We start from the raw sequence: 26,301 nt of genomic DNA, 5'->3' as shown, positions 1-26,301 counted from the left end.
TATCTAATCCTATCCTGTGTGATACTGTCTGCTGAGCTGTGTATCTAATCCTATCCTGTGTGATACTGTCTGCTGAGCCGTGTATCTAATTCTATCCTGTGTGATACTGTCTGCTGAGCCGTGTATCTAATCCTATCCTGTGTGATACTATCTGCTGAGCCGTGTATCTAATCCTATCCTGTGTGATACTGTCTGCTGAGCCGTGTATCTAATCCTATCCTGTGTGATACTATCTGCTGAGCCGTGTATCTAATCCTATCCTGTGTGATACTGTCTGCTGAGCCGTGTATCTAATCCTATCCTGTGTGATACTGTCTGCTGAGCAGTGTATCTCAGCCTCTCCTGTGTGATACTGTCTGCTGAGCCGTGTATCTAATCCTGTCTTGTGTGATACTGTATGCTGAGCCGTGTATCTAACCCTATCCTGTGTGATACTGTGTGCTGATCTGTATCTAATCCTATCCTCTGTGACACTGTCTGCTGAGCCATGTATCTAATCCTCTCCTGTGTGATACTGTCTGCTGAGCTGTATCTAATCCTATCCTGTGTGATACTGTCTGCTGAGCCGTGTATCTAATCCTCTCCTGTGTGATACTGTCTGCTGAGCTGTGTATCTAACCCTATCCTGTGTGATACTGTCTGCTGAGCCGTGTATCTAATCCTCTCCTGTGTTATACTGTCTGCTGAGCCGTGTATCTAACCCTATCCTGTGTGATACTGTCTGCTGAGCCGTGTATCTAATCCTATCCTCTGTGATACTGTCTGCTGAGGTGTGTATCTAATCCTATCCTGTGTGATACTGTCTGCTGAGCCGTGTATCTAATCCTCTCCTGTGTGATACTGTCTGCTGAGCCGTGTATCTAATCCTCTCCTGTGTTATACTGTCTGCTGAGCCGTGTATCTAACCCTATCCTGTGTGATACTGTCTGCTGAGCCGTGTGTCTAATCCTCTCCTGTGTTATACTGTCTGCTGAGCCGTGTATCTAACCCTATCCTGTGTGATACTGTCTGCTGAGCCGTGTATCTAATCCTCTCCTGTGTGATACTGTCTGCTGAGCCGTGTATCTAACCCTATCCTGTGTGATACTGTCTGCTGAGCCGTGTATCTAATCCTATCCTCTGTGATACTGTCTGCTGAGCCGTGTATCTAATCCTATCCTGTGTGATACTGTCTGCTGAGGTGTGTATCTAATCCTATCCTGTGTGATACTGTGTGCTGAGCTGTATCTAACCTTATCCTGTGTGATACTGTCTGCTGAGCTGTATCTAACCCTATCCTGTGTGATACTGTGTGCTGATCTATATCTAATCCTATCCTGTGTGATACTGTCTGCTGAGCCGTGTATCTAATCCTCTCCTGTGTGATACTGTCTGCTGAGCCGTGTATCTAATCCTCTCCTGTGTGATACTGTCTGCTGAGCCGTGTATCTAATCCTATCCTGTGTGATACTATCTGCTGAGCTGTGTATCTAACCCTATCCTGTGTGATACTGTGTGCTGATCTGTATCTAATCCTATCCTGTGTGATACTGTCTGCTGAGCCGTGTATCTAATCCTATCCTGTGTGATACTGTCTGCTGAGCCGTGTATCTAATCCTATCCTGTGTGATACTGTCTGCTGAGCTGTGTATCTAATCCTATCCTGTGTGATACTGTCTGCTGAGCCGTGTATCTAATTCTATCCTGTGTGATACTGTCTGCTGAGTCGTGTATCTAATCCTATCCTGTGTGATACTATCTGCTGAGCCGTGTATCTAATCCTATCCTGTGTGATACTATCTGCTGATCTGTATCTAATCCTCTCCTGTGTAATACTGTCTGCTGAGCCGTGTATCTAATCCTATCCTGTGTGATACTATCTGCTGATCTGTATCTAATCCTCTCCTGTGTAATACTGTCTGCTGAGCCGTGTATCTAATCCTGTGTTGTGTGATACTGTCTGCTGAGCCGTGTATCTAACCCTATCCTGTGTGATACTGTCTGCTGAGCCGTGTATCTAATCCTGTGTTGTGTGATACTGTCTGCTGAGCCGTGTATCTAACCCTATCCTGTGTGATACTGTCTGCTGATCTGTATCTAATCCTATCCTGTGTGATATTGTCTGCTGAGCTGTATCTAACCCTATCCTGTGTGACACTGTCTGCTGAGGTGTGTATCTAATCCTATCCTGTGTGATACTGTCTGCTGAGCTGTATCTAATCCTATCCTGTGTGATACTGTCTGCTGAGCCGTGTATCTAACCCTATCCTGTGTGATACTGTCTGCTGAGCCGTGTATCTAATCCTCTCCTGTGTGATACTGTCTGCTGAGGTGTGTATCTAATCCTATCCTGTGTGATACTGTGTGCTGAGCTGTATCTAACCTTATCCTGTGTGATACTGTCTGCTGAGGTGTGTATCTAATCCTATCCTGTGTGATACTCTCTGCTGAGCCATGTATCTAATCCTCTCCTGTGTGATACTGTCTGCTGAGCTGTGTATCTAATCCTATCCTGTGTGATACTGTCTGCTGAGCCGTGTATCTAATCCTATGTGATACTGTCTGCTGAGCTGTGTATCTAATCCTCTCCTGTGTGATACTGTCTGCTCAGCCGTGTATCTAATCCTCTCCTGTGTGATACTGTGTGCTGAGCTGTATCTAACCCTATTCTGTGTGATACTGTGTGCTGATCTGTATCTAATCCTATCCTGTGTGATACTGTCTGCTGAGCTGTATCTAACCCTATCCTGTGTGATACTGTCTGCTGAGACGTGTATCTAATCCTATCCTGTGTGATACTGTCTGCTGAGCCGTGTATCTAGTCCTATCCTGTGATACTGTCTGCTGAGCCGTGTATCTAATCCTGTCCTGTGTGACACTGTCTGCTGAGCCGTGTATCTAATCCTATCCTGTGTGATACTGTGTGCTGAGCCGTGTATCTAATCCTCTCCTGTGTGATACTGTCTGCTCAGCCGTGTATCTAATCCTCTCCTGTGTGATACTGTGTGCTGAGCTGTATCTAACCCTATTCTGTGTGATACTGTGTGCTGATCTGTATCTAATCCTATCCTGTGTGATACTGTCTGCTGAGCTGTATCTAACCCTATCCTGTGTGATACTGTCTGCTGAGACGTGTATCTAATCCTATCCTGTGTGATACTGTCTGCTGAGCCGTGTATCTAGTCCTATCCTGTGATACTGTCTGCTGAGCCGTGTATCTAATCCTGTCCTGTGTGACACTGTCTGCTAAGCTGTGTATCTAATCCTATCCTGTGTGATACTGTGTGCTGATCTGTATCTAATCCTATCCTGTGTGATACTGTCTGCTGAGCTGTGTATCTAATCCTATCCTGTGTGATACTGTGTGCTGAGCCGTGTATCTAATCCTCTCCTGTGTGATACTGACTGCTGAGTCGTGTATCTAACCCTATCCTGTGTGATACTGTCTGCTGAGCCGTGTATCTGATCCTCTTCTGTGTGATACTGTCTGCTGAGGTGTGTATCTAATCCTCTCCTGTGATACTGTCTGCTGAGCCGTGTATCTAATCCTATCCTGTGTGATACTGTCTGCTGAGCCGTGTATCTAATCCTATCCTGTGTGATACTGTCTGCTGAGGTGTGTATCTAATCCTCTCCTGTGATACTGTCTGCTGAGCCGTGTATCTAATCCTATCCTGTGTGATACTGTGTGCTGATCTGTATCTAATCCTATCCTGTGTGATACTGTCTGCTGAGCCGTGTATCTAATCCTATCCTGTGTGATACTGTCTGCTGAGCTGTATCTAATCCTATCCTGTGTGATACTGTCTGCTGAGCTGTATCTAATCCTCTCCTGTGTGATACTGTCTGCTGAGGTGTGTATCTAATCCTCTCCTGTGTGATACTGTCTGCTGAGCCGTGTATCTAATCCTATCCTGTGTGATACTGTCTGCTGAGCCGTGTATCTAATCCTCTCCTGTGTGATACTGTCTGCTGAGCCATGTATCTAATCCTATCTATTGTGATACTGTCTGCTGAGCCGTGTATCTAATCCTATCCTGTGTGATACTGTCTGCTGAGCCGTGTATCTAATCCTATCATGTGTGATACTGTCTGCTGAGCCGTGTATCTAATCCTATCATGTGTGATACTGTCTGCTGAGCCGTGTATCTAATCCTATCCTGTGTGATACTGTCTGCTGAGCCGTGTATCTAATCCTATCCTGTGTGATACTGTCTGCTGAGCCGTGTATCTAACCGCATCATGTGATACGCCTCCTGAGCGGCTGTGCCCCCTGGGATGCTGCGCAGTTGCAGCCGCCGCTGGTAGAACGTGGAGGCTGCGGCAGCTGAAGCTTATGTTGCTCCATATGGCGGCTGCGGTCTATGGAAGCGTTTGGAATCTCCGTGCAGTTTTTCTGTGGAAGTGGTCGGTGCCCGGTGGGAATATCGGGACCTGAATCTGCCAGGTAGGCGGCTCGTCACTAATAATTTATGCGCATACAGACGGGTCTGATCTAATGTGCCGAGGGGCGAGCTGGGGGTCCTGGAGTAAGAAGAGATATTTGGGGGCAGGGATGCACCTCTATAATAACTCATCACTGTATTGATTTCTTGTTTTGGCCGTTACTCTTCAGGTGATGGCGACTTCACGTGTCTTTGTAATGTTCCCTTCTTCAGGAGCGCCCCCGCTCCTCTGCCACCTGTTTGCCGGGGGTGATGCGCTCCTGATGACCGGCATTTCGGGCCGATCGGTGCAGAGACCGCTTTACCTCTGCAGCATCGGAGGAGCGCGGTGGGACTGAAGCCGGCCGGATCCAGCCATCTCGACAGCAGAAGAACAACACTAAGAAACAGACCACCCGCAATAGACTGCAGAGGTGGCTGGTAACCTAGGCAACAAGCAGTTAAAACTATACAAATTGGAAATCCACTCATTCTTGAGAACAGAGAGGATTATTACTAAGAGGTATATTACAAGGTTGATCCCTTTAAAGGTGCTGTACCACATCAGAAAAAAACAGCGCCACCCTAGTCAACATGTCTTTCTGGGAATTTGCAGCTTAACCCCATTCACATCAATAGAGCTAAATTTGTAATACCAGTCACAACCTCTGCATAGGGGTGGCGCTGTTATTGGAAGAAAGCAGCCATGTTTTTCTAACCGTGTACCGCTCCTTTAAGAGTTTTTTTGTTTTTCATGATTACTTTACTGTACTGACGGGACTTGGGGTCTTTTCTCGGTCCCTGTCACTGGGAGACCCTTTGACCTGACAGAAGAGGTCCTGTTTATTATGGTGTGGTCACTCATGACAGTGGCGATTGATGGGTTAAATGACCAGGATCGGTGGTGATATTAGTGGTGTAACCACTCCAGGGCGGCACAAGACCCCCATGCTACACTGTACATGGCCAATTATAGAAAGGACAAAGTTATGTGACAACAGAGCGGACGCTTTACTGTATGCTGCGCTCTAGCGCCCCCCCAGGATCGGTTAATAAGCATTTAATGAGGCGCCACTGATCGCATCGCTCCAAAGCTTCATTTACTTTACCTTGTGGAAGAATTACCAGGCCCGGAGGGCTTTGTATACCTTGCACTTTGGAGGTCTGGCGAGGAGGACTGGGGGGCTGACAGTACCTCCGAGCAGATGCTGGAGGAGGTGGGAGACACGTAGCCCCCAGTACAAGGCTGCTGATGAATCAGTTAACCTCAGCGCCGGATCTGTATCTCACTTATGTCGAGTCCCTCTGAAACCAATTACTCATCGCCCCCTGCCGCCAGCGCCTTCTCCGCACTTTATTTTGTTAATTGGATCCGAAAAGTATCAAATGCGTTTGTCAGAATCGGACCCGATATTCGCCATTTCCCTCGGATCTGCTGGGATGGGGGGAGCAGGGAAGACCCATTATGGTAACGACAAAAAAAAAAGAAGAAGAGGTGGGGGGCAAAGAAACGGGGCTGCTGCACTGCAGAACGAGACTGGAGCAAGGCTTACAGATGGAGCAGACTTTACAACAGGGAATGATGGATGAAACGGAAAAAACGGAAGCCCACCGCCAGTCGCATCAATGTCCGATCAGGCAGAGCGCGTAAATATCGCATCAATGTCCGATCAGGCAGAGCGCGTGAATATCGCATCAATGTCCGATCAGGCAGAGCGCGTAAATATCGCATCAATGTCCGATCAGGCAGAGCGCGTAAATATCGCATCAATGTCCGATCAGGCAGAGCGCGTGAATATCGCATCAATGTCCGATCAGGCAGAGCGCGTAAATATCGCATCAATGTCCGATCAGGCAGAGCGCGTAAATATGACACCTACTGGCTGTGAGCAAAACACACATTCAGCCAACATCTACCTCCTCTGACACCCCCCCAAACACTACACCCACCTCAACCACATTCATGTTCTCTGCTGGGAGAGAATAAGCTTCTGGCAGACCCCTCTGTCACCCTCCTCTGCTCCATCCTCCAGACCCCCACTAAAGATTAAGGGCTATTCCCATCTCCAACATCCTATCCCAATATGTAGTTGGTGTAATAATAATATTAGTAAATACCTCCAATTAGAAATGTAGTATAGTTCTTCTGATTCGCTAGGTCTCTTTCCTGATGTGCAGGCATTGCAGGACCTTAGGTATCCATGGTTATGACCACTAATGAGCTAACTGTCACTATATCAGTGGACGTAACCATGGATACCTAAGGTCCTGCAATCTCTGCACATGAGGAAAGAGACATAGCGAATCAGAAAACTATACTACATTTCTAATTGGAGGTATTTGCTAATATTATTACTACACAGACTGCATATTGGGATAGGATCTTGGAGATGGGAATACCCCTTTAAGCAAACAGATTTGCAGCACCCTTGTCCTGAGGTGCACAGTAGTCCGTGGTTGCCGGCCTGGAGACCTGTGAGCCTCCTCTTACTTGCCAGCATACCTGGTGCCTCTTCTAATAAATAGTTGTGTTGGCAGATAGGAGAAGGTTTTGCAGGGCTCGGGGCCGGCAGCCGCGGATTACTGAAGTGACCACTGGACTAGGGTCCTGCGAGCCTGTTTGCTTAACTCTACTGTAGACCCCCTCCATCTCACCCTTCCCTTGCAGACCCCTCTGTTCTTGTCCCTACAATTTAATTACAACCCCTCTGCTCTTCCCTTTTCAGATACCTCTATTCATCCCTTTGCAAAACCCTGTCCCCTCCCTCCCTAGTGACCCCCCCCCCACAGAAACCTCTGTTCATCCCCTTGTGGACCCCTCAGTTCACCCCTCTGCCGACCCCTCAGCTCATCCCCCTGCGGACCCCTCTCTTCTCCCCGCAGACCCCTCTGACATTTCATCCAATCAGACCGATCCTTCTCTCCTTGTTATCGTCTGTCAGGGGAAAGTTGAGAGACCCCTATATACATCAGCTGGTTGCCTGGTCCCAGTGATATGGGGGTCCTATGGCAGTTTCCCCACGACTATGCACAACATCCTAAACTATGCACCTCCTGTAGGGGCCCATGAGAGCCGGTGATATTAAGGGGCGCATATTACGGACCCTACGGACAGATAAAATCTGTAATCATTTTGGATGCGGTGATTCAGCCCCCCCATAGACCCAGTGGTAAAAAATCTGGGGGAAGGAGTGTGCACAACCTGGGTGAAGGTCTGATAAAACGTGTAGCATTGATCATCCGGTTCCTCCTGGTTCATGAATTAAATACCGGACCCTCTAGAGCCAGTAAGACGCTGGATGATGACCTCTACTGCTGCTGCGCTCCCTGCATATGAGAATCTACACACGTGCCATAAAAGGTCCGATATTTCCAGCAGCTCGCCCATTATCCGCGTTCAGTCCCTTTAAGAAGCTGTTACTAGTTTTGCTGTAGAAAGAGACATAAAGAAATAAAACGGAAACTTCTGATAAAAGAAAAAAAGAAATTGTGTTATATGTTTTTTTTATATATAGAAATATTCTTTTTCCTAAAAGAGAAGAGCGCTCCAACCGCCTGCCCGCCGCCCCCTCGCCGCTCTGACCCTGCAGAAACGAATTGTCACATTGACAGCTTCTGGATAATTGAAAAGGAAAGTTGAAGTGTGCGGAGTCGGCGTCTGCGCCTCATAAAGCTGCCGGAATATCAGCGTGTGGTCTGCGGATCAGGCACGGACGGCCGTCTGCCGGGCCACCAGGGACCTGGCGCAGATGGAGGTGACTCAGCCGCTACGAGAACATGATTAGCGCCAGCGGCCGGGGGCAGGATCTCAAGGAGGAGCCGTCTGGATACAACGCAAAAGACCGGCCGTGTGAGACGACCGTCCACAATAAAGACAAATCCCAGATAGCTGGTTACTGGGAAAGCTGGGTGACCATTTATACAGTGGCTACGGAAAGTATTCAGACCCCTTTACATTTTTCACTCTTTGTTTCATTGCAGCCATCTGGTAAATTCTTTTTTTTTCTCATTACAGTGCACTCTGCACCCCATCTGGACTGAAAAAAACAAATGTAGAAATTTTGCAAATTTATTAAAAAAGAAAAACTGAAATCTCACATGGTCATAAGTATTCAGCCCCTTTGCTCAGTATAGAGTAGAAGCCCCCTTTTGAGCGAGTACAGCCATGAGTCTTCTTGGGAATGATGCAACAAGTTTCTCACACCTGGATTTGGGGATCCTCGGCCATTCTTCCTTGCAGATCCTCTCCAGTTCCGTCAGGTTGGATGGTGAACGTTGGTGGACAGCCATTTTCAGGTCTCTCCAGAGATGCTCAATTGGGTTTAGGTCAGGGCTCTGGCTGGGCCAATCAAGAATGGTCACAGAGTTGTTCTGAAGCCACTCCTGTTATTTTAGCTGTGTGCTTAGGGTCATTGTCTTGTTGGAAGGTGAACCTTCGGCCAAGTCTGAGGTCCAGAGCACTCTGGAAGAGGTTTTCATCCAGGATATCTCTGTACTTGGCCGCATTCATGTTTCCTTCAATTGCAACCAGTCGTCCTGTCCATGCAGCTGAAAAACACCCCCATAGCATGATGCTGCCACCACCATGTTTCACTGTTGGGATTGTATTGGGCAGGTGATGAGCAGTGCCTGGTTTTCTCCACACATACCGCTTAAAATTATCACCAAAAAGTTCTGTCTTCGTCTCAGACCAGAGAATCTTATTTCTCATAGTCTGGGAGTCCTTCATGTGTTTTTGAGCAAACTCTATGCGGGCTTTCATATTTCTTGCACTCAGGAGAGGCTTCCATCGGGCCACTCTGCCATAAAGGCCTGACTGGTGGAGGGCTGCAGTGATAGGTCCACAAAGTTAACTTTCTCCCATCTCCCTACTGCATCTCTGGAGCTCAGCCACAGTGATCTTGGGGTTCTTCTTTACCTCTCTCACCAAAGCTCTTCTCCCAGGATTGCTCAGTTTGGCTGGACGGCCAGGTCTAGAAAGACTTCTGGTGGTCCCAAACTTCTTCCATTTAAGGATTATGGAGGCCACTGTGCTGTTAGGTACCTTGAGCAATGCAGAAATTCTTTTGTAACCTTGGCCAGATCTGTGTCTTGCCACAATTCTGTCTCTGAGCTCCTTGGGCAGTTCCTTTGAGCTCATGATTATCATTTGGTCTGACATGCACTGTGAGGTCTTATATAGACAGGATTTGATTTGGAAAGGCACACATCTATCAGTTTAATTAAACACAGCTGGACTCCAATGAAGGAGTAAAACCATCTCAAGGAGGATCACAAGGAAATGGACAGCATGTGACTTAAATATGAGTGTCTGAGCAAAGGGTCTGAATACTCATGACCGTGTGATATTTCAGCTTTTCTTTTTTAATAAATTAGGAAAAATTTTTACATGTCTGTTTTTTTTCAGTCAAGATGGGGTGCAGAGTGCACTTTAATGAGGAAAAAAATGAACTTTTTAGGATTTACCAAATGACTGCAATGAAACAAAGAGTGAAAAATTGAAAGGGGTCTGAATACTTTCCGTACCCACTGTATGTCTGCACCGTTAAGCCCCATACAGGTGGTCGTAAGACCCAACAGGACCCGGAGCTGGGTTACACGATCCACGAAGGTGTCTGGGCCTGCAGCAGTCACCCAGCTTTCCTAAAAACCTGAAAGTCAAATCTGCCTAATTATGCAACATGACCCCCTGCTGCTCTTGCTGTCAGTGGATGAAAACATCTCACAGCTGAGGGTTTGCTACAATTGCCTCCAGACTCCGTGCACATCTCTCTCCCTATGGCCGGTTTCACATATCTGGCACTCGGTGTATGGACCGACAACAGGTCTCCGGATCCTCCCAAACGGTCCATATCTAGACCGTGAACAATGAACAAGTGCAACCGGCCTCATCCAAATACTGGATAGAAAAGTCGCAAAGCCTCAATTTATATGCATTTGTTGTTGTGCGGCTTTCAGCTCTGGCTGTAGTGAATTCTGCTCCTGGGTTGTGGGAGGATCTGAGCCTGGTGCTGACAGTGAATGCTGCAGGGGGGTCTTCACCTCTCCAGTAGAGGCACAGGAGAACATTAAAGAGAAGCATTGGAGCAGCGCTCGTCCTCACTAGATATATCGCATTTTTCCGAACCGCCGGCACTAATAATCTTCGCTCGGCTGTCGAGGATGCGGCGGCATCATCATCTGCTGTGATTTCATTATACAAAACGTCTCTCCTGACAATGTCCAGCATCAGAGGGGAAATATCTGTGATGGGAAGAGAAAGCTGCAGCATGTGGCACAACAGCCCCCGCTGTAATCAAAGCTCCAAAATAATCCCCTGAATCTTCCCCATCACCTGTGAATGATACTACTGAGAAGTGGAAGGAAAAGCAGCAGCTCAGCCAAGAAGTGGAGACCCCGTAACATTACAGAGCGGGGTGCCGAGAGCTGAGAAGCAGAAAAGTCCCCAACGCTCCACTGACCCCATAACTGTAGAGTCCAGCACAAACACTGCGCCCCTGCCGGGAGCTTCATGGCTGAGCAGCTGCATGCAGCCGTACATCACCAAGCACAATGCCGAGCGTAGGATGGAGTGGTGTAAAGCCGACAGCACTGGACTCTGGAGGAGACGTGATCTGTGCAGTGACGGATCGCACTTCTCTATCTGCGTCTGATGGAGAAATCTGGGTTTGGTGATTCCAGGAGGACGTTCCCCTATCTGTACAGCGGCACAATGCAGTCAGGGGGTAGGAGGATGATGCCATGGGCTGTTATCAGGGGGCGACCTTGGACCCTCAGCTCCAGGGAAGGGAAATATTAAATCTTCAGCAGAAGACATAGTCGACACTTGTAGCTTCAGCTTTGTGGGAACAGTTTGGGGACGGGCCTTATCTATTCCCCATGACTGTGCCCAGAGCACAAGCTCCATACAGACATGGAGGAGAACATGAGGGGCCGCACAGAGCCCCATACAGACATGGAGGAGAACATGAGCGGCCGCACAGAGCCCCATACAGACATGGAGGAGAACATGAGGGGCCGCACAGAGCCCCATACAGACATGGAGGAGAACATGAGGGGCCGCACAGAGCCCCATACAGACATGGAGGAGAACATGAGAGGCCGCACAGAGCCCCATACAGACATGGAGGAGAACATGAGGGGCCGCACAGAGCTCCATACAGACATGGAGGAGAACATGAGGGGCCGCACAGAGCCCCATACAGACATGGAGGAGAACATGAGAGGCCGCACAGAGCCCCATACAGACATGGAGGAGAACATGAGGGGCCGCACAGAGCCCCATACAGACGTGGAGGAGAACATGAGGGGCCGCACAGAGTCTCATACAGACATGGAGGAGAACATGAGAGGCCGCACAGAGCCCCATACAGACATGGAGGAGAGAACATGAGCGGCCGCACAGAGCCCCATACAGACATGGAGGAGAACATGAGCGGCCGCACAGAGCCCCATACAGACATGGAGGAGAGAACATGAGCGGCCGCACAGAGCCCCATACAGACATGGAGGAGAACATGAGAGGCCGCACAGAGCCCCATACAGACATGGAGGAGAGAACATGAGCGGCCGCACAGAGCCCCATACAGACATGGGGAGGGAGAACATGAGGGGCCGCACAGAGCTCCATACAGACATGGGGGGGGGGGGGGGGAGGGGGGATACATGAGCGGCGCACAGAGCCCAGACCTCAGTCCCATCCTATAAAGGAGATTGTGAGCCCGGAATACCCCCAAAATAAGGGTCAAACCCCACAAATGCTCATCTGGATGAAGAGGCAAAAATTTCCACAGACGCTTCCAAAATCTAGTATAAATCCTTCCCAGAACAGCGGAGCCGTTATATCTGCAGAAAAGCGACTCCATATTAATGTCTATGGATGTAGATGAGGACAGAGAAGCCCCTGAAGGCTGATGTGGGGGGCACATACTTTTTTTTCAAATAGTGCATGATAGTTATTCCTCTTATAACGCTCCAGGACAAATAAAATCTGGATATGGAAACAAACAAGTGCCCCCCGGTGTTAACCTATTGCTATGAAACAATCAGAAACAAAGGTTTGATTTTTATTTTATTTCAGGAAATCCATCAATACAGAATGACATGTTTTAATTTATTATCACTTGCAGTAAAGACGACTCCCTGTGAACGCAGCCGCAACAGTAGTCGTAATTTACACATCAACTAACGTCGGATACGGCAAAAGCAACTAACCACCTCAGATAACAGAGGCATCGAACGTGTCACACTGCCGAGGCAGCCGAGCCCGAAAGTAAAAGGACAAAACTAGGAAATCAGCACTTGTGGCGATCTGCCGGCGTATCGCTACTGCCCCCTGTCTGCCCAGAGGGGAACGATTAAAACAGAACTCAAAATAAAACTAAAGAAATGTTATGTCTCTACACAAAAATCATAATTAGTTCTCCAAAAAAACAAAAACTAATTTCATATATTCACATCTGATCACATGCAGAAATAATCTCCATTATATCCTGTATTATACTCCAGAGCTGCACTCACTATTCTGCAGGTGCAGTCACTGTGTACATACATTACTGATCCTGAATTACATCCTGTATTATATTCCATTGCTGCACTTACTACTATCCCCCAGGACCAGCAGAATAATGAGTGCAGCTCTGGAGTATAATACAGGATGTAACTCAGGATCAGTAATGTAATGTATGTACACAGTGACTGCACCAGCAGAATAGGGAGTGCAGCTCTGGAGTATAATACAGGATATAATTCCACATCAGTAATGTATGTACACAGTGACTCTGCTCTTATGTAGATTATATCTGTTCATAAATTGGTTAAAAAGGAGCCTTTACCCTTCAGATGAATAAAGATCCCCTAATTTTGATGAGGATATCTGGTGCTAGTAGAAAATATCATTCCTCCAAGAACTCTGGTCGTCCCCAAACACAGGGAAGCAGCAAACCTGTACAATTCGGACACCTCACAATCCACTTCTCAGATGTTCATGATAAAAAAAAAAATAGATATAAAAATAATTTATAAAATGAAAAACAAAGTTAACAATGAAGTTTTTATTTTGCTGTAGCTCTCGGGTGAGAGGTAAAGTCCAGTAACCTCCGCTCATACAATGGCGTACTGTGCGTATAAAAGCGCTCTTATTTTATAAAAGTCCTCGCAGATGCAGCCCTCTAATCCGATACGCCCCGTCTCCGTCTGCAAACACAGAGAAACCTCAGGGTCAAACAAATCCACCTTGTGGTGCAAATGCCTCACCTGAACCCTTCTTATGTCAGTGTATGTAATGAAGACCACCTTACTTATACAGAAGGATGCTGCGTTCAGTGAGAATATTATCAGAGACATGAACCTTTTCTAAGAATTTTCTACTTACCCTGCGAACTGCGACCATATTGTTACAGACGAGGACGCCCCCCACAAACTCTGCCTGGATCCCCTCACGTAGAAGGACTTGCTTGAAATCAGACAACCTGGGCTCGTTCATAAAGACAGACTGATGTCCAGGAACCTGGGAAATAAAGTGACACATGAGCATCAAGAAAACACAAGATAAATTAATAAAAAAAAATTTAAAAAAGGGGCAAAGGTGAGTACATGTGATAAAATAGTTAAAGGCGCCGTACTTTAATCACCCACCGTGGTAGCGGCATCACTGATGCTTGCTTTACCTGACTGCAGTGATGAGGTGCCACCTACACACGTCACTGCTGCAGCCAATCTCTGGTCTTGTGCTGTATACCGCTAAGACCAGTGATTGGATGCAGCGTTCCTGAATGTGAACGGCAAGTAAACAGTGAAGGGCAAGGAGCACCGGAGCAGTCACTAGTATGATTAATTCCCGTCCTCTCTCCTGGGATTTACATAATCAACATGATTAACAGGGGTACCTGGGCATCTCATAACTGAAGGTTTGCTACAAAAGTATCTAGAGACAATCCTCTGCTAAACTGTTTAGACCCCGGCCCCATATAAATCTATCAATGCAGGTTAAAAAGTATCTAAGAGAGATGTGCACTGCTGGTGTGTTTGCTTTAACATGACAACTGTAGCAAACTCTCCTCTGTGAGAAGTATTAGGCCCTCGTCACAAGTAAAGGAGATGAGGACTTTGCAGATTTGATGATTTTTACAACAAACATTACGCCAGCAGCCCATGTACGGATGCTACACCACGTACCTCATTACTCGGCAGCGGTTCCAGAGTCGGGATGACCTCGCTTTCCTCTGAAAACTCCTTCTCATCATCTCCAAACAGACTCTTGATGACTTTCTGCTGAGCAATGGTGCTGGCGTCGATGGCAGGAGTATCCACTTGCATTTCCGAGTCTTCAACTTCGTCTTTTAACTCCCCGTCTTCCAAGATGACTCCTGTGTCCACCTTTGACACCCGCATATCCAGCACGCCGTCAATCCAGGCTAGCTCCGTGTCCTTTGCTTTGCAGAACTTGAGGGAGCTTACGAGGGAGTCTTTTAATCTTACCTGTGTGAATACAGACAGGTCAGTCTATACTAAATAAGTGGCAATTAAGGAAACAAAACCCCTCTATAGATGACCAATCAAAACTACAAAGAAGTTGTCCACTCTCAGAAAACTTTCTGCTATAAAAAGGTGAGGTAGTTTCTAAAAAAAAAAAAATTAAAAATTTTTACAACGGTGTATTATTCACCCTTCACCGGTCCGATGCAGTCTCTGTGCTGTCTGTCCGCAGTGCTGATGTCAGGCTGACAACGCTTCTGCTTTTTTTCCCCATCTATCTCCACCCTTCTCTGGCTCTATGAAGCCAGAGCGGTCAATCAAGGAGGGTGGTAAGGTGCACTTATATGTTTGGTGGTGCCATGATGCACTGAGCGCCTGTGCTTGGTTTGAACAGTCATTCCGTGCTGACAGAGTCCCTTTTAAAAAAAATAAAATAAAAAATAACCCAACACTTTACCTGATAAATGTGAGTTTCGCTTGTTGCATCCACCGTCTCATGAAGTTTTGGGGTATAAACTTTAATATCTTTGCCTCCAAAAGCTCGGCAGGCCTCGGCAAGGTCCTGGCTGGCTTTGGGTGGCCCGTGGATAATTACTAACTGACGTGGCTTCATCTGGTTGATGATCTTTTTGATTGAGTCACCATCAGACCGACCTTCATAATCAATGTACGTGACCCTTGCTCTGGAGGTAAATATAAAAGATATTTAGGGTATATCAACCATTGCAACCATTTCTGATGCTACAATGCACAAAATATAGATACTGAACCAACTTTTGCAAAAGGTCTAGGATTTAAACCCCTTCCATTTGATGCACACAGCTCTTATGCAGAGTCATATGAAGCAGGTTAAGGTAGATGGTTATTTAGGAGTCCTGCATATCCCTGAGCAGCACTTTTCCCCTGGAAATTATGGCCATGTCTGTGTGAGAAGGAAGGTGAAAGGGAACAGCCACTGAACACTGAAGATGTAGCTCCCGCAGCTATATGAGAACAAGGTGAACATATTCACTAAGTGTAGACTTCCCTCTCAAGTCTACAGATGGTTAACAGTGGTGACAGTAATAGTTGTTTCCGCATAGGTTTTCTACACAAGTATTGGAGCAGCAGCCAACAAACCACCACTGCAGATTCACTCACTTGATCTCCATTGCCTCCGTCGCAGAAACACATTTCGTTGGGACGTCTGATAAATCTTGGTCCATTGGTTCCTCCCCGTTGGTCAGTCCAGATTCCAGCTTGTTTTTTTCCTCTTCTGTTGCTTGAAGTTCAGGAACCAAGAAGTCTTCGGGCCTTCATTAGAACGTGGACATCATAAACGTGACGACATATAAATCAGTAAGATCGCATAAGGAATGGTCACTCACTTTATGATTTCACCATACTCGTCCCATTTGATTCGTTCTTCAGGGGCAGGGAACATGGGATGAGACTTTTTCGCCTGCTTGAAGAAGCTGCCTTTCCTGCTGCCCTCGTTCTTCATCATCAGGTCGTGTTTGGTCTTGTGGGCCATGGGCTGGTCGATGTCTTCTTCTGTGTCGCTCTCATCGCTGGAGTCAATGTCAGCCCTAGATAATGAAGGAGGAGGAAGAGGGACATTAAAGAGGTGAAGAAGATGAAGCCTGAGAAGATCTGCAAACACCACACTTGGCACCTACTCCTTAGACTGTTCCAGTTTTTTTGCTGCCTCCTTCTTCAGCTTTTCTTTTTCCAGATATTCCTCCAGTTCTTTTCCTTCCAACTTCACTCGCTTTCTTAGCTGAAAGAAAGTGAACGGTACATGTTCGGATATATTGTTTTTTACTTAGCTAGTTTATCAGACAGAGCAGCGCAAAGAACAGGGGGACCGGAAAAAAACAAAACTCAGTGGTTCCTCTCGCTGGTGCCTGCCATGATAACCCCATGGTGACAGGAGGGTCAGCACATCAGTCCTTGATCCTTTAGCTTTGCTGCCATTGTGGAGAGAAGAAACCCACAATGACTTTAGAGACGGGCCAGCTTTCTTCTAGTCTAGCATGCCCTCGATATAATTTAAGAGGCTGTCCCTATGTCAGTAAATGATGGCATCGCACTGGGATATGGCACCACTTAATTGCTGGGGGTGCAGCCTCTCCGTCAGCCACCATTCCTGAAAATGAAGCGCTGTCACCAGCATAGATTTTTCTTTGCATAGTGAACAAATGCACTTCCCCACTGGGCCAATGTACAGGACACACTATTGATGACAGTGCTGTCCTGCATTGTTAGGATCACTTGGGGTCCCAGAGAGCAGACCCTCAGTGATCATTAAATGAAGGCATATTCCTACGTTATTAGGCTAAGGAGACCCCTTTAACAGCTTTGTAGCCACGCGGGGCAATGCCTGACTGCACCTCAAATAAAACCACATCAGCCTTTAACGTGCAGGCTCAGGATTACCTCTATGTCTATGATTTTTTCTGTAGGGTTGTCTATCAGGAAGCGGGAGAGAGTCCCAGGGGTGGTCCTGTATGTGAGGATGACAGAGTTTTTGGGGTCTTGGCACCACTGGATAAACAGCTCTCTGGAAAATCCACACTCAAGGTCAGGTTGGCTAGCGAGTACGACCTTAGGACTAGGCACACGAGCGAGATCAGCAAAGCCGTGACACAGGGACAGGTGACGGAACTGGAAGGGGTTGTTTCTCTTGTCTTCAAAACATCTCATGAGCTTGTCGCTCATCCACTCCACCTGCAAGGAGAGGAGCCGTTACCGCAAGGAAGAAAAAAGTAACCGCGGAGGAAAAACTTATTGTGTGTTATGTGCAATCACTGAGGGGCGCGTACGTTCAGCTTCTGAACCCAAACATCGCCATGGATCAGAACCTCGCAGCTTCAGGCTGTGACTTACCTGAGACTTTGAGAACTCCACCACGTTGTAGCTGACGTTATTGAGCAGAGCTAGGGAATACACCCCGAGGCCGGCATCTTTGGTTCTCCAAATCTGGTCAAGAAGCTGCGCAAGTTCCAAGACTCTGCCGGCGGTATCAACAGCGATTAACACATTGCCGTCTCCTCGCAAGGTCTCCAGTACATTCGCTGTAAAGAAAAAAAGACAACATGGCGCTGTGTAGTACAGATATTGATTTTATATGCTACTGATCACATGTATCTAGCAAATAAAACAAAAAACACTATTAAAAGGATTATTCCCAAAGTAACAACTTATAAAGGCGATCCAGAGAACGGAGTTCTGCAGCCCCTCATGAATATAGTGGAGGTATACACACTCAACCTCTACTCCAATCTTTCTTGGCGGGACTGCTGGAAATAGGTGGACGCTATAATGTTTTCTCCGGCAAACCCATTGACTATGAATGGAGCGGAGTCCACGCATGTTCAAGAATGGAATCAAAAGCCTAGATCTCAGGATCATTGGGGTTCGAGAAGAAGAACAACCCCAAGTGATCAGCAAGTTATCTCATATCTTGTGAACAACCTCTTAATGACTGTCCAAGAATAAAGCAGAGAAAAAAACAAAACTGTTTACATTTCACACAAAATAATTGGTTGAATGAATTACTACATCTAGTATGTGTATATAACACTTACAGTCACAATCCATATATCAAAGCCCCACAGATATATGTTGTTTGTGAGCACTTCATCGCCCCGGGTGAAGCATTTCTTGCGAAACGCATGTCAGGACTTGTACTTTATTAAATGCTTTTTGGACATTCCCAGTAGTGGAGTGTTGCATTATGGCTACATTTTGATGTAGTCCATTTACTGCTGCTTTAATTGGGTGGCGTATTTGGTTCCTTATCACCTCTAGTTTGTGGATGTTTCCCGCCAAATGTCCTTTAACTTTATGGGACGATTCTAGTTGCCATCCCACTTTACTTGCAATTTTGGCATATTGCGATTTACGTGGCATACTTTATTACTTTTTTCTTCCCCATAAAGTTTTGATGTGATATATTTTTTAATATGTTGTCCCCCAAAGGGATCATGAAAGATATCTGGGGGGCAATTTTTTTCTTTATTGTTAATTTTCCCACTTTAACTAGGGCATCCACAGGAGGCCCAATACAGTGACAAGTCAATGGCAGAGCTGATCGGGGTCTGCTAGGTCCCTGCGGCTTTGCTATGTTGGGCAGACAACCGTAGATCACCACATCCTACAGGAGCATCGTCTGCACATCGCTCACTAAATTCCAGCGTATAACAAAAAAGAGAATAGAAAAGCAGTAATATACTGGTCTGTCTGATCAGTCCCTGGTTGTGTCTGACAGCCGATGACCCGACCAGTTACGTTGCAGAAGCTTTAACCCCACGCTGCAGATCTCCATTAGTGCTGGAGTATAGCTCACAACAAAGTGCGGTAAATTAAAGGTGCTTCACCGATATCAGGTTAAAAGGAACGCAGAACACCGAGGTATTCAATGTTTACCCACAGACTTCAATATGAGAGGCACTGACCTATCAGAAGCACAGGTTCCCCTAGCTTAGAAGGTGATTTTTGGGAGTTGCAGACACTAAACTTTTAGCACTTAGTGGTCGGCCTGGAAAGCTGCAGCACTAATAATGCATTTTTCAATAGTGGATTTAAAGAAGTTGCTGTAAGAAGTGCAGTAAGTTGCATAAAGCTGTAAACTCCCAGCACAAAAATTTAGGACCAAATTAGGTTCACAACATATTTGTGGGACCACAAGGAGTTTCCAACACGCAGGACAGTATGAGACAGTCATGAAAAAGGTTAAAACGCACTGAGCAGCTGTTCATCCCGTTGTTTTCTCCGGGGTTGGACGTAAGTGGCGTTGAAGCTGTCAGTGATGAGCAGCGATGGCCGACTGATCATCTCCAAAGAGCAACCGTTCAAGTGTCTGAGGAAGAAATAAGACATGAAAAGCTTTATATTCCATGGTGCTAGACCGAGAGGAGATACAGCAGGATCCCCGTCATACTACAACCCTCATCAGTGCCCGGCTTACATCTCCCTCTTGTGATTAAAGTCCACGGCGTACACAATCTCTTCCTCTCCGTCCTTGACGATTTTCCATATGGTACCCCCGATCATGTGACCAGCCGGTAGCGGAGTGATGGACAATCCATGGCCTTTACCTGCAGAAAAAAAAATAAAATGTTCACTGAACAACCTCCTCAAAAGGAGCTCTAAACCTACCTAACTGATGCCAGCAGTGTAAAGAATGGAGGCTTTACTCTGCTTGCAATGTCCACACAACAGCACATTTTGATCTATTATGTTTCTTATAGTATTACAATAATAAAAAAAAAAAAATAGATGACAATTAAACTTAACTTATATATTAATATGGCAGCCACAATCAAAGCCACCAGTCTCTACAACTTATCTGAATGCAGCCTGAAGTGTAACCACTACAAAAAAAGTGTTTATATTACGAATTCATTTCAAGGGATAAATCTTTTATTCCTTAACAGTTTAGACCCCACTTTAATAACATAATGATGTGACATTAGATGTTCTCAGGGGAAGCTCTTTATTCTGGCTCTAAGAGGGTCCTGAGTAGAGAACCCCCCATCCTATGATTTTCATGTGACCTAATACAGAATATGACATATAGAGGCAGCCTTGGCTGCAATTTGTCTTAAAAAAAACAAACAAACTGTGGTTTCCTCACCCTCCCGGGGCAGCACCGCTGCTGCCGGTTATTGTCTGCAGTGCGGATGTCATGTCGACAGCCAATAGCTGAGCCCAGGGGTTCTGAGCGGCTCACGCAGTCTACAAACACACAGGCACTGAGCTCACTGATTGGCTGCAGCGCTGTCGACGTGACATCAGCACAGCAGGAAACAAAAGAAAAGCAAATTATTCTTTTTTTTTTTTTACAGCATACTGAAGTCAGGTTTACTGAAACCAGAAAACCCCTATAAAAGCATAGTCCATCTTGGATTAGACATCAATCTACAGGGGCCGTATTTATCTTGACATCTGGGGTCTCTGGACACAAACTTGCAGCAGCTATGAACGGAGGGAGGGGGCGCTCTTTTCTTACAGTCCTTTTATGGAAGATGCAAACTTGGGCCGCTCTTCTGAATGAATAAATGGACATCTGGTGCGTCCATCCACAACGGGTCCCAGAAGTGTGAATACACCATGAATGTTTGAGTTGAAAATATCCCATTAGGATATCCACAATCCCCTTTCTACACACAGATGTCGCCAGTGCTAATCGGCAGGATACGACACCGCTTCTCTCAGAGATCTCATTTATATGTACATGTGTCGTCAGCAGGGCTGTGGAGTCGGTGCCCATTTTGGTGGAGTCGGAATCGGTATAAAATGGACCGACTCCAACTCCTAAAATATATAATAAATTGGGTACAGAAATTCAATGCAGTTTTTAGGGGAATATTTTTTTCATAAGAATTTGGGAAAGTTATGAAGTGTCCTATAAATGTCTGTCCTATTCCTGATCTAAGGGTCTGGACTTTTAGCGGAGATGAATCTGTGCTACAGTAAATTTATCACTTAAACATGAGCCGTGTATGAGGGAGTCGGAGTCATTGAAATTGAGGAGTCGGAGGTTTGGCTTAACGACTTCACAGCCCTGGCGGTCAGTACAAAGGACTGGCACATGACTTAATTCTTCCAATGACCATACATACTAAGGACCAGGGGGCACTCACTACAGGGGGAAGAAAGGCGGGAGCTAAACAGGAAAGGGTTCTTTACAGTCAGACTGTGGAATACCGACCACAAGAGCCGACACTTTAACAGCTTTATACAAGGGCTGGATGATTTAGATAATAGTGACAAAAATGTACAACTGGGGGAGGAAGGTTGAAATTGATGGACCGAAGTCTTTATTCAAGATAGATAGATGACAGAAGGTGAACCTGTGCTCTACCTTTCAGGTGTACAATCTGGGAAAACTTCAGTTGTTGTATTTTATCGAATGCAGAGTCCACGTCATCCAGAGTGTAAAGGTTGAAATCCTCCGTGTTGTGCCGAGACTGGAAGGAGAAAATGCAGTTTTTATCTTGTGGATGAAACCGAAATAAGTCATCAAAATGCTGAGACAAATCACAGAAACCTCACAGACCTGGTACAGATCGTACATGAACATCTGGCCCATCTTGTACACAGGGATGGTGGCGTAAATAGCACAGTTTAACCCCAATTTACCAACAGCATAGGGAAGCGCTCCAAGGTGAAGGGGGTCCGGATGAGACAGGAGAACAGCGTCTACTTGATGGACGTATCTAGGAAGAAAGGGGACAAAAAATATACTGCTCTTAATGAAGGGGGCATTGTACTACAGACTCTGCCTATGGGGGGGGGGGGATAGTACTACAGACTGCCTATGGGAGGCATTATATTATATACTCTTACAGCAAGGAAAGTGAAAAACCTGAACCACATGCAAGCAGCTGCAATAGTCAGTGCAAAGCTGAACATGTACAATGCAGACACCTAAATAGGACTTTTTAACATTTCAGGTGCAAAAGCTCATAAAAAATGTTTTAACAGTCCAAAATAACCGAAGAAAGAAAACCTGTAGAAAGCGTCTTCACGCGAAACAGCTGTTGTCTGCTTTTTTTCTTCCCCGCTCTCCCTGCTTGCTGGACTTTTTATCCTCATGGAATAAAGATACTACTTTTAAAGGACTGGTGAGTGCAGCTCATTTTTTCTTTCTTATGGTTATATTATATACTCTGCCTATGGGGGTGCATTATACTATATAGAGGACCATCTGGTGCACTATACTATATGTAGGCTATTTATACAGTGTGGGGATTACAGTTAGGGTCATACAGTGTGGGAGATAATGTGGGGTCTTTGCACAGTGTGGGGGCCATCATACAGTGTGGGAGATAATGTGGGGTCTTTGCACAGCGTGGGGGCCATCATACAGTGTTGGAACCATCAGTTTGGAGGCTACTAAGGGGTCAGTATACTGTGTGGGGAGTACTATACAGTGAGGGGGCATTATACTGTGTATAAGAGAGCATCATACTATGTAGAGGGGACCTGAACATGGGGGGAGACTGAAGACATTAATAAATCTTAAGTGAACACTTATCGTTATAGGGGAACTCAGGTTATTGTGACTGTCAAAGGGGCACACAGAGGGCATTATTACTTTATATGGGGCACAATGTGGGTTCTGTTTTCTAGGACACTTACACACGGCATTACCATATTCTAGAGGTTTGTTTTACCATCTAGAGGGCACACAATAGGTGCAGTAATAGGGACACACACAGAAACAGCGGCTCAGTATTGGGGTATCAGCAGGATGAGGTGTTTGTGCAGGTTAGAAATAGATGGGGATGGGGCCTGAAATGTAAGGAGTCAAATGTGTCTTTGTTGTGATCTCTGCAGACCTGAGATTCTGAGTCCTGGCTGGAGGAGTTGTCATGTCGGTCTGAGCCAGATGGAAAAGTGAACAATTTAATCAGAAAGAACGTCAGTTGTAAGTTACTATATATAACTGAGCTGTGATCTCTTATATGTTCTGCAGGACTGGCATCTATCGATATATGGTCACCATATGACGGTAATATCAGTGCTGGTCTTTATATAAAGATTATTTTCAGTAACAGCGCGGTCATCTGCTGAGATTCTCCTACATCCACTATCTGGGTGCGTCACCATAGCTGTAATCAGGGTTACCTGGTTAGGGGCCCACTCAGAAGTTTCGCCCCCACCCTCCCCCCGAACCAAAACCCTAGCTACGCCTCTGGCTCAGGGACATACTTTTTGATTGATTCTATAATTTCCATGGAGAAGTTTTCATCCCAGCCACAATCCAGGAGGAAGCGGAACTCGTCCACTTGCAGCAGGTAGCAGAGCGCGGACTCCTCCTGGGCGCCGGACAGCGTCGTCAGTTTGATGATGGACGTCATCCTTCCAAATCTTAAAGAATCTAAAATAATTAAGAACTGATGTAAAACTTCACGGCGGCGGTTTTCTCGGTGCAGCGGAGATGGTGGGAATGCGGAGCTGTGAAAGGGGGAGGAGGATGAGGACCCCATTACCGGCTATATGGGGGGGCACAGGGATGAGTTACAGGACAGCATTGTCCCCATGTACTGACAGGAGGCAGCAGCTGCCAGGTGATGATCTGCAGCGCACACTATCAGACGCCATTATACAGGGCTACATTAACCCCTGATCGCCCAGCTCTATGAAAAGTCCTCCGACCACGTTACCATAGCGACCGTACTATATTTAACCTTACAAGGGCCCCGGGGCCACACACCGAACAACGACCTACCGGTCACAACGATAAGAATCACTCCTCTCCCGATACCGCAGCCTTCAGCGCCCCATACAGTGATATCACAGCCTCCGGCCCGGCACACCGGCTCCCGCCAGCCCCCAAACCTCAGTGCGCATGATCGGAACTAGCCCCGCACAGTCCATCTTACAAGAACTGGGAAAAGCGAATTACATTAACAAAAGCCGTACAAACACGTCCGCCCTGTCCGTTATTCATCCGTATTTAGCTTCTCCTACAAACAGTTCACCCTGGCCTTATACTGAGGGGGTGAGCGGCGGTGTTATACCGGAAAGTCCCCTCCCAGGGCTGTCAGTGGTCTCGTCCAGTGTCCTCTGTCTTCAGCGCACGGGCCGTGACTGGTGAGGACGGCCTGAACCACCGGGCGGAGAACAGGGGGGAGGGCAAAGCCTCTGGGTAAGAGGGGTCCCGGGAGTGCAGGGGGAACCTGAAGAAATGTACCGGGGTCCCAGAGACCCTGAGTGAGAGAAGGGACATAGTGGGGGTCTCTGGGATTCCAGTGATTGTGGTTGAGTCACCAGTTGGGGGCCCCAGGGGGGGAGATGGAGGCACCAGCTGGGGGTCCCTGGGGGGGATGATTGAGGCACCGGTTGGTGGTCCCTTTGGTGGGGGGGTGATTGAGGCACCAGTTTGGGAACCCCGGGGGGGATGGAGGCACCAGCTGCGGGTCCCTGGGGGGGATGATTGAAGCACCAGTTGGGGGTCCCTTTGGTGGGGGGTGATTGAGGCACCAGTGGGGGGTGATTGAGGCACCAGTTGGGGGTCCCTTTGGTGGGGGGTGATTGAGGCACCAGTTTGGGGACCAGGGGGGGGGGGATTGAGGCACCGGTTGGGGAACCCTTGGGTGGGGGTGATTTGAGGCACCAGTTGGGGGACCCTGGGGGGATGGAGGCACCAGCTGGGGGTCCCTGGGGGGGATGATTGAAGCAGTTGGTGGTCCATTTGGTGGGGGGGTGATTGCGGCACCAGTTGGGGGTCCCTTTGGTGGGGGGGTGATTGAGGCACCAGTTTGGGGACCTGGGGGGGGCCATTGAGGCACCGGTTGGGGAACCCTTGGGTGGGGGTGATTTGAGGCACCAGTTGGGGGACCCGGGGGGGGATGGAGGCACCAGCTGGGGGTCCCTGGGGGGATGGAGGCACCAGCTGGGGGTCCCTGGGGGGGATGATTGAAGCACCAGTTGGTGGTCCCTTTGGTGGGGGGGGGGTGATTGCGGCACCAGTTGGGGGTCCCTTTGGTGGGGGGGGGTGATTGAGGCACCAGTTGGGGGACCCGGGGGGGGGGGATTGAGGCTGCAGTTGGGGGTCCTTGGGGGGGGAGTTGAAGCACAAATTGGGGGTCCCTAATATTGAATGGGGTCCTTGGCAGTTGATTATCTGTATTACTGTCTTGATGTTGTGGACATTTCCCAATGTTGCGTTTCTAGGTGGCGCTGTTTTCTTCGGGGGGTGTGGAGTTCAGATCCCGCCTTTGCTATTTCTCACCCGAGCAGTGCTGGGGTGGGAGTAGGGGCACAGTTTTGGGATAAGCTTGAAACAACTCCTTCTTTTTGTCACAGCCGCCATGGTGAATATTGTAGCGTTTATCCGGGAGTCGTGGACGTACGCGCTGCTGCCGGTTGGAGTCGTCGTTGGATATTATCTGGACAAGTGGAATGAATCCAAGATGACTCTTTTCAAGAATAAAAGCCGCCTCTTCCAGAGGTGAGAGGATTCCTGTCCTGCCAGCTCCTCTGGGGTTGCTCAGATTTAGGCTGTCGGCTCAATGGGGTCATGGGTCCTGTATGTAACCGTGGCTCTCAGCCATAACAGCCGTATCACATGACAAAACAGCCTCCGGGAGACCCCCTAGACTCATGAGTCCCTCTTTTCCTCTTTTGATACATTGTAACAAACTGTCGGAACAGGAGAGGGTTGGGTGTTGCTGTTTTTTTTTCTCTCACCTGCTTCCAGCCTTTATTTTGTTATTCTTCATCCTCTTCCTCGTTGGCGCTTTAAGATTCATGTATTTATTTATTTATTTTTTTGCTTTCTGCAGGGAACTGAAACCCAATGAAGAGGCATGGAAGTAAAGAGAGAGCCGGAGAAGTTCTCTTTTTTTGTTTCTTTTAAATTTGCTTTGTTGTAAACTGTGGAACACGTTCTAGGTGGAATAAATAATATTTAGATTAAATTATA

At 47.2% G+C, this 26,301-nt stretch overlaps 2 protein-coding genes and 1 long non-coding RNA gene across 4 annotated transcripts; 2 read left to right on the top strand and 1 right to left on the bottom strand.

The window, feature by feature from the left end:
- The first annotated feature begins 4,253 nt into the window (after window positions 1-4,253).
- Window positions 4,254-23,329, top strand: LOC141153465 (uncharacterized). The gene is made up of 3 exons (XR_012247311.1): window positions 4,254-4,426; window positions 22,322-22,492; window positions 23,208-23,329. It is a non-coding gene; the product is annotated as an uncharacterized lncRNA (long non-coding RNA).
- On the bottom strand, window positions 12,458-24,258 carry CPSF2 (cleavage and polyadenylation specific factor 2). The gene is made up of 15 exons (XM_073638266.1): window positions 24,103-24,258; window positions 23,583-23,751; window positions 21,925-22,084; window positions 21,730-21,835; window positions 19,831-19,960; window positions 19,607-19,722; window positions 17,748-17,935; window positions 17,298-17,588; window positions 16,538-16,638; window positions 16,247-16,447; window positions 16,020-16,172; window positions 15,337-15,562; window positions 14,580-14,882; window positions 13,777-13,911; window positions 12,458-13,598 (listed from the first exon to the last, which is right to left on the bottom strand). Exons 2-15 carry the CDS (start codon window positions 23,729-23,731, stop codon window positions 13,506-13,508), a joined length of 2,352 nt encoding a protein of 783 aa, XP_073494367.1. The 5' UTR covers window positions 23,732-23,751; window positions 24,103-24,258; the 3' UTR covers window positions 12,458-13,505.
- NDUFB1 (NADH:ubiquinone oxidoreductase subunit B1) lies at window positions 24,215-26,301 on the top strand. 2 transcript variants are annotated; one of them, XM_073638269.1, is made up of 3 exons: window positions 24,215-24,467; window positions 25,683-25,827; window positions 26,162-26,301. In XM_073638269.1, the coding sequence occupies exons 2-3, from the start codon at window positions 25,688-25,690 to the stop codon at window positions 26,193-26,195; spliced, it is 174 nt and encodes a 57-aa protein (XP_073494370.1). In that variant the 5' UTR covers window positions 24,215-24,467; window positions 25,683-25,687; the 3' UTR covers window positions 26,196-26,301. The 2 variants fall into 2 exon arrangements, with proteins under 2 accessions (XP_073494370.1, XP_073494368.1); XM_073638267.1 differs by having other exon boundaries at window positions 24,216-24,522.

Source organism: Phyllobates terribilis, unplaced genomic scaffold, assembly GCF_046119375.1.
Source record: "Phyllobates terribilis strain yellow unplaced genomic scaffold, ASM4611937v1 Scaffold_7__3_contigs__length_470593459, whole genome shotgun sequence".
Taxonomy (NCBI): Eukaryota; Metazoa; Chordata; class Amphibia; order Anura; family Dendrobatidae; genus Phyllobates; species Phyllobates terribilis.
The sequence above is the reverse complement of the archived record's forward strand: the minus strand, read 5'-3'. Positions and strand labels throughout refer to the sequence as shown.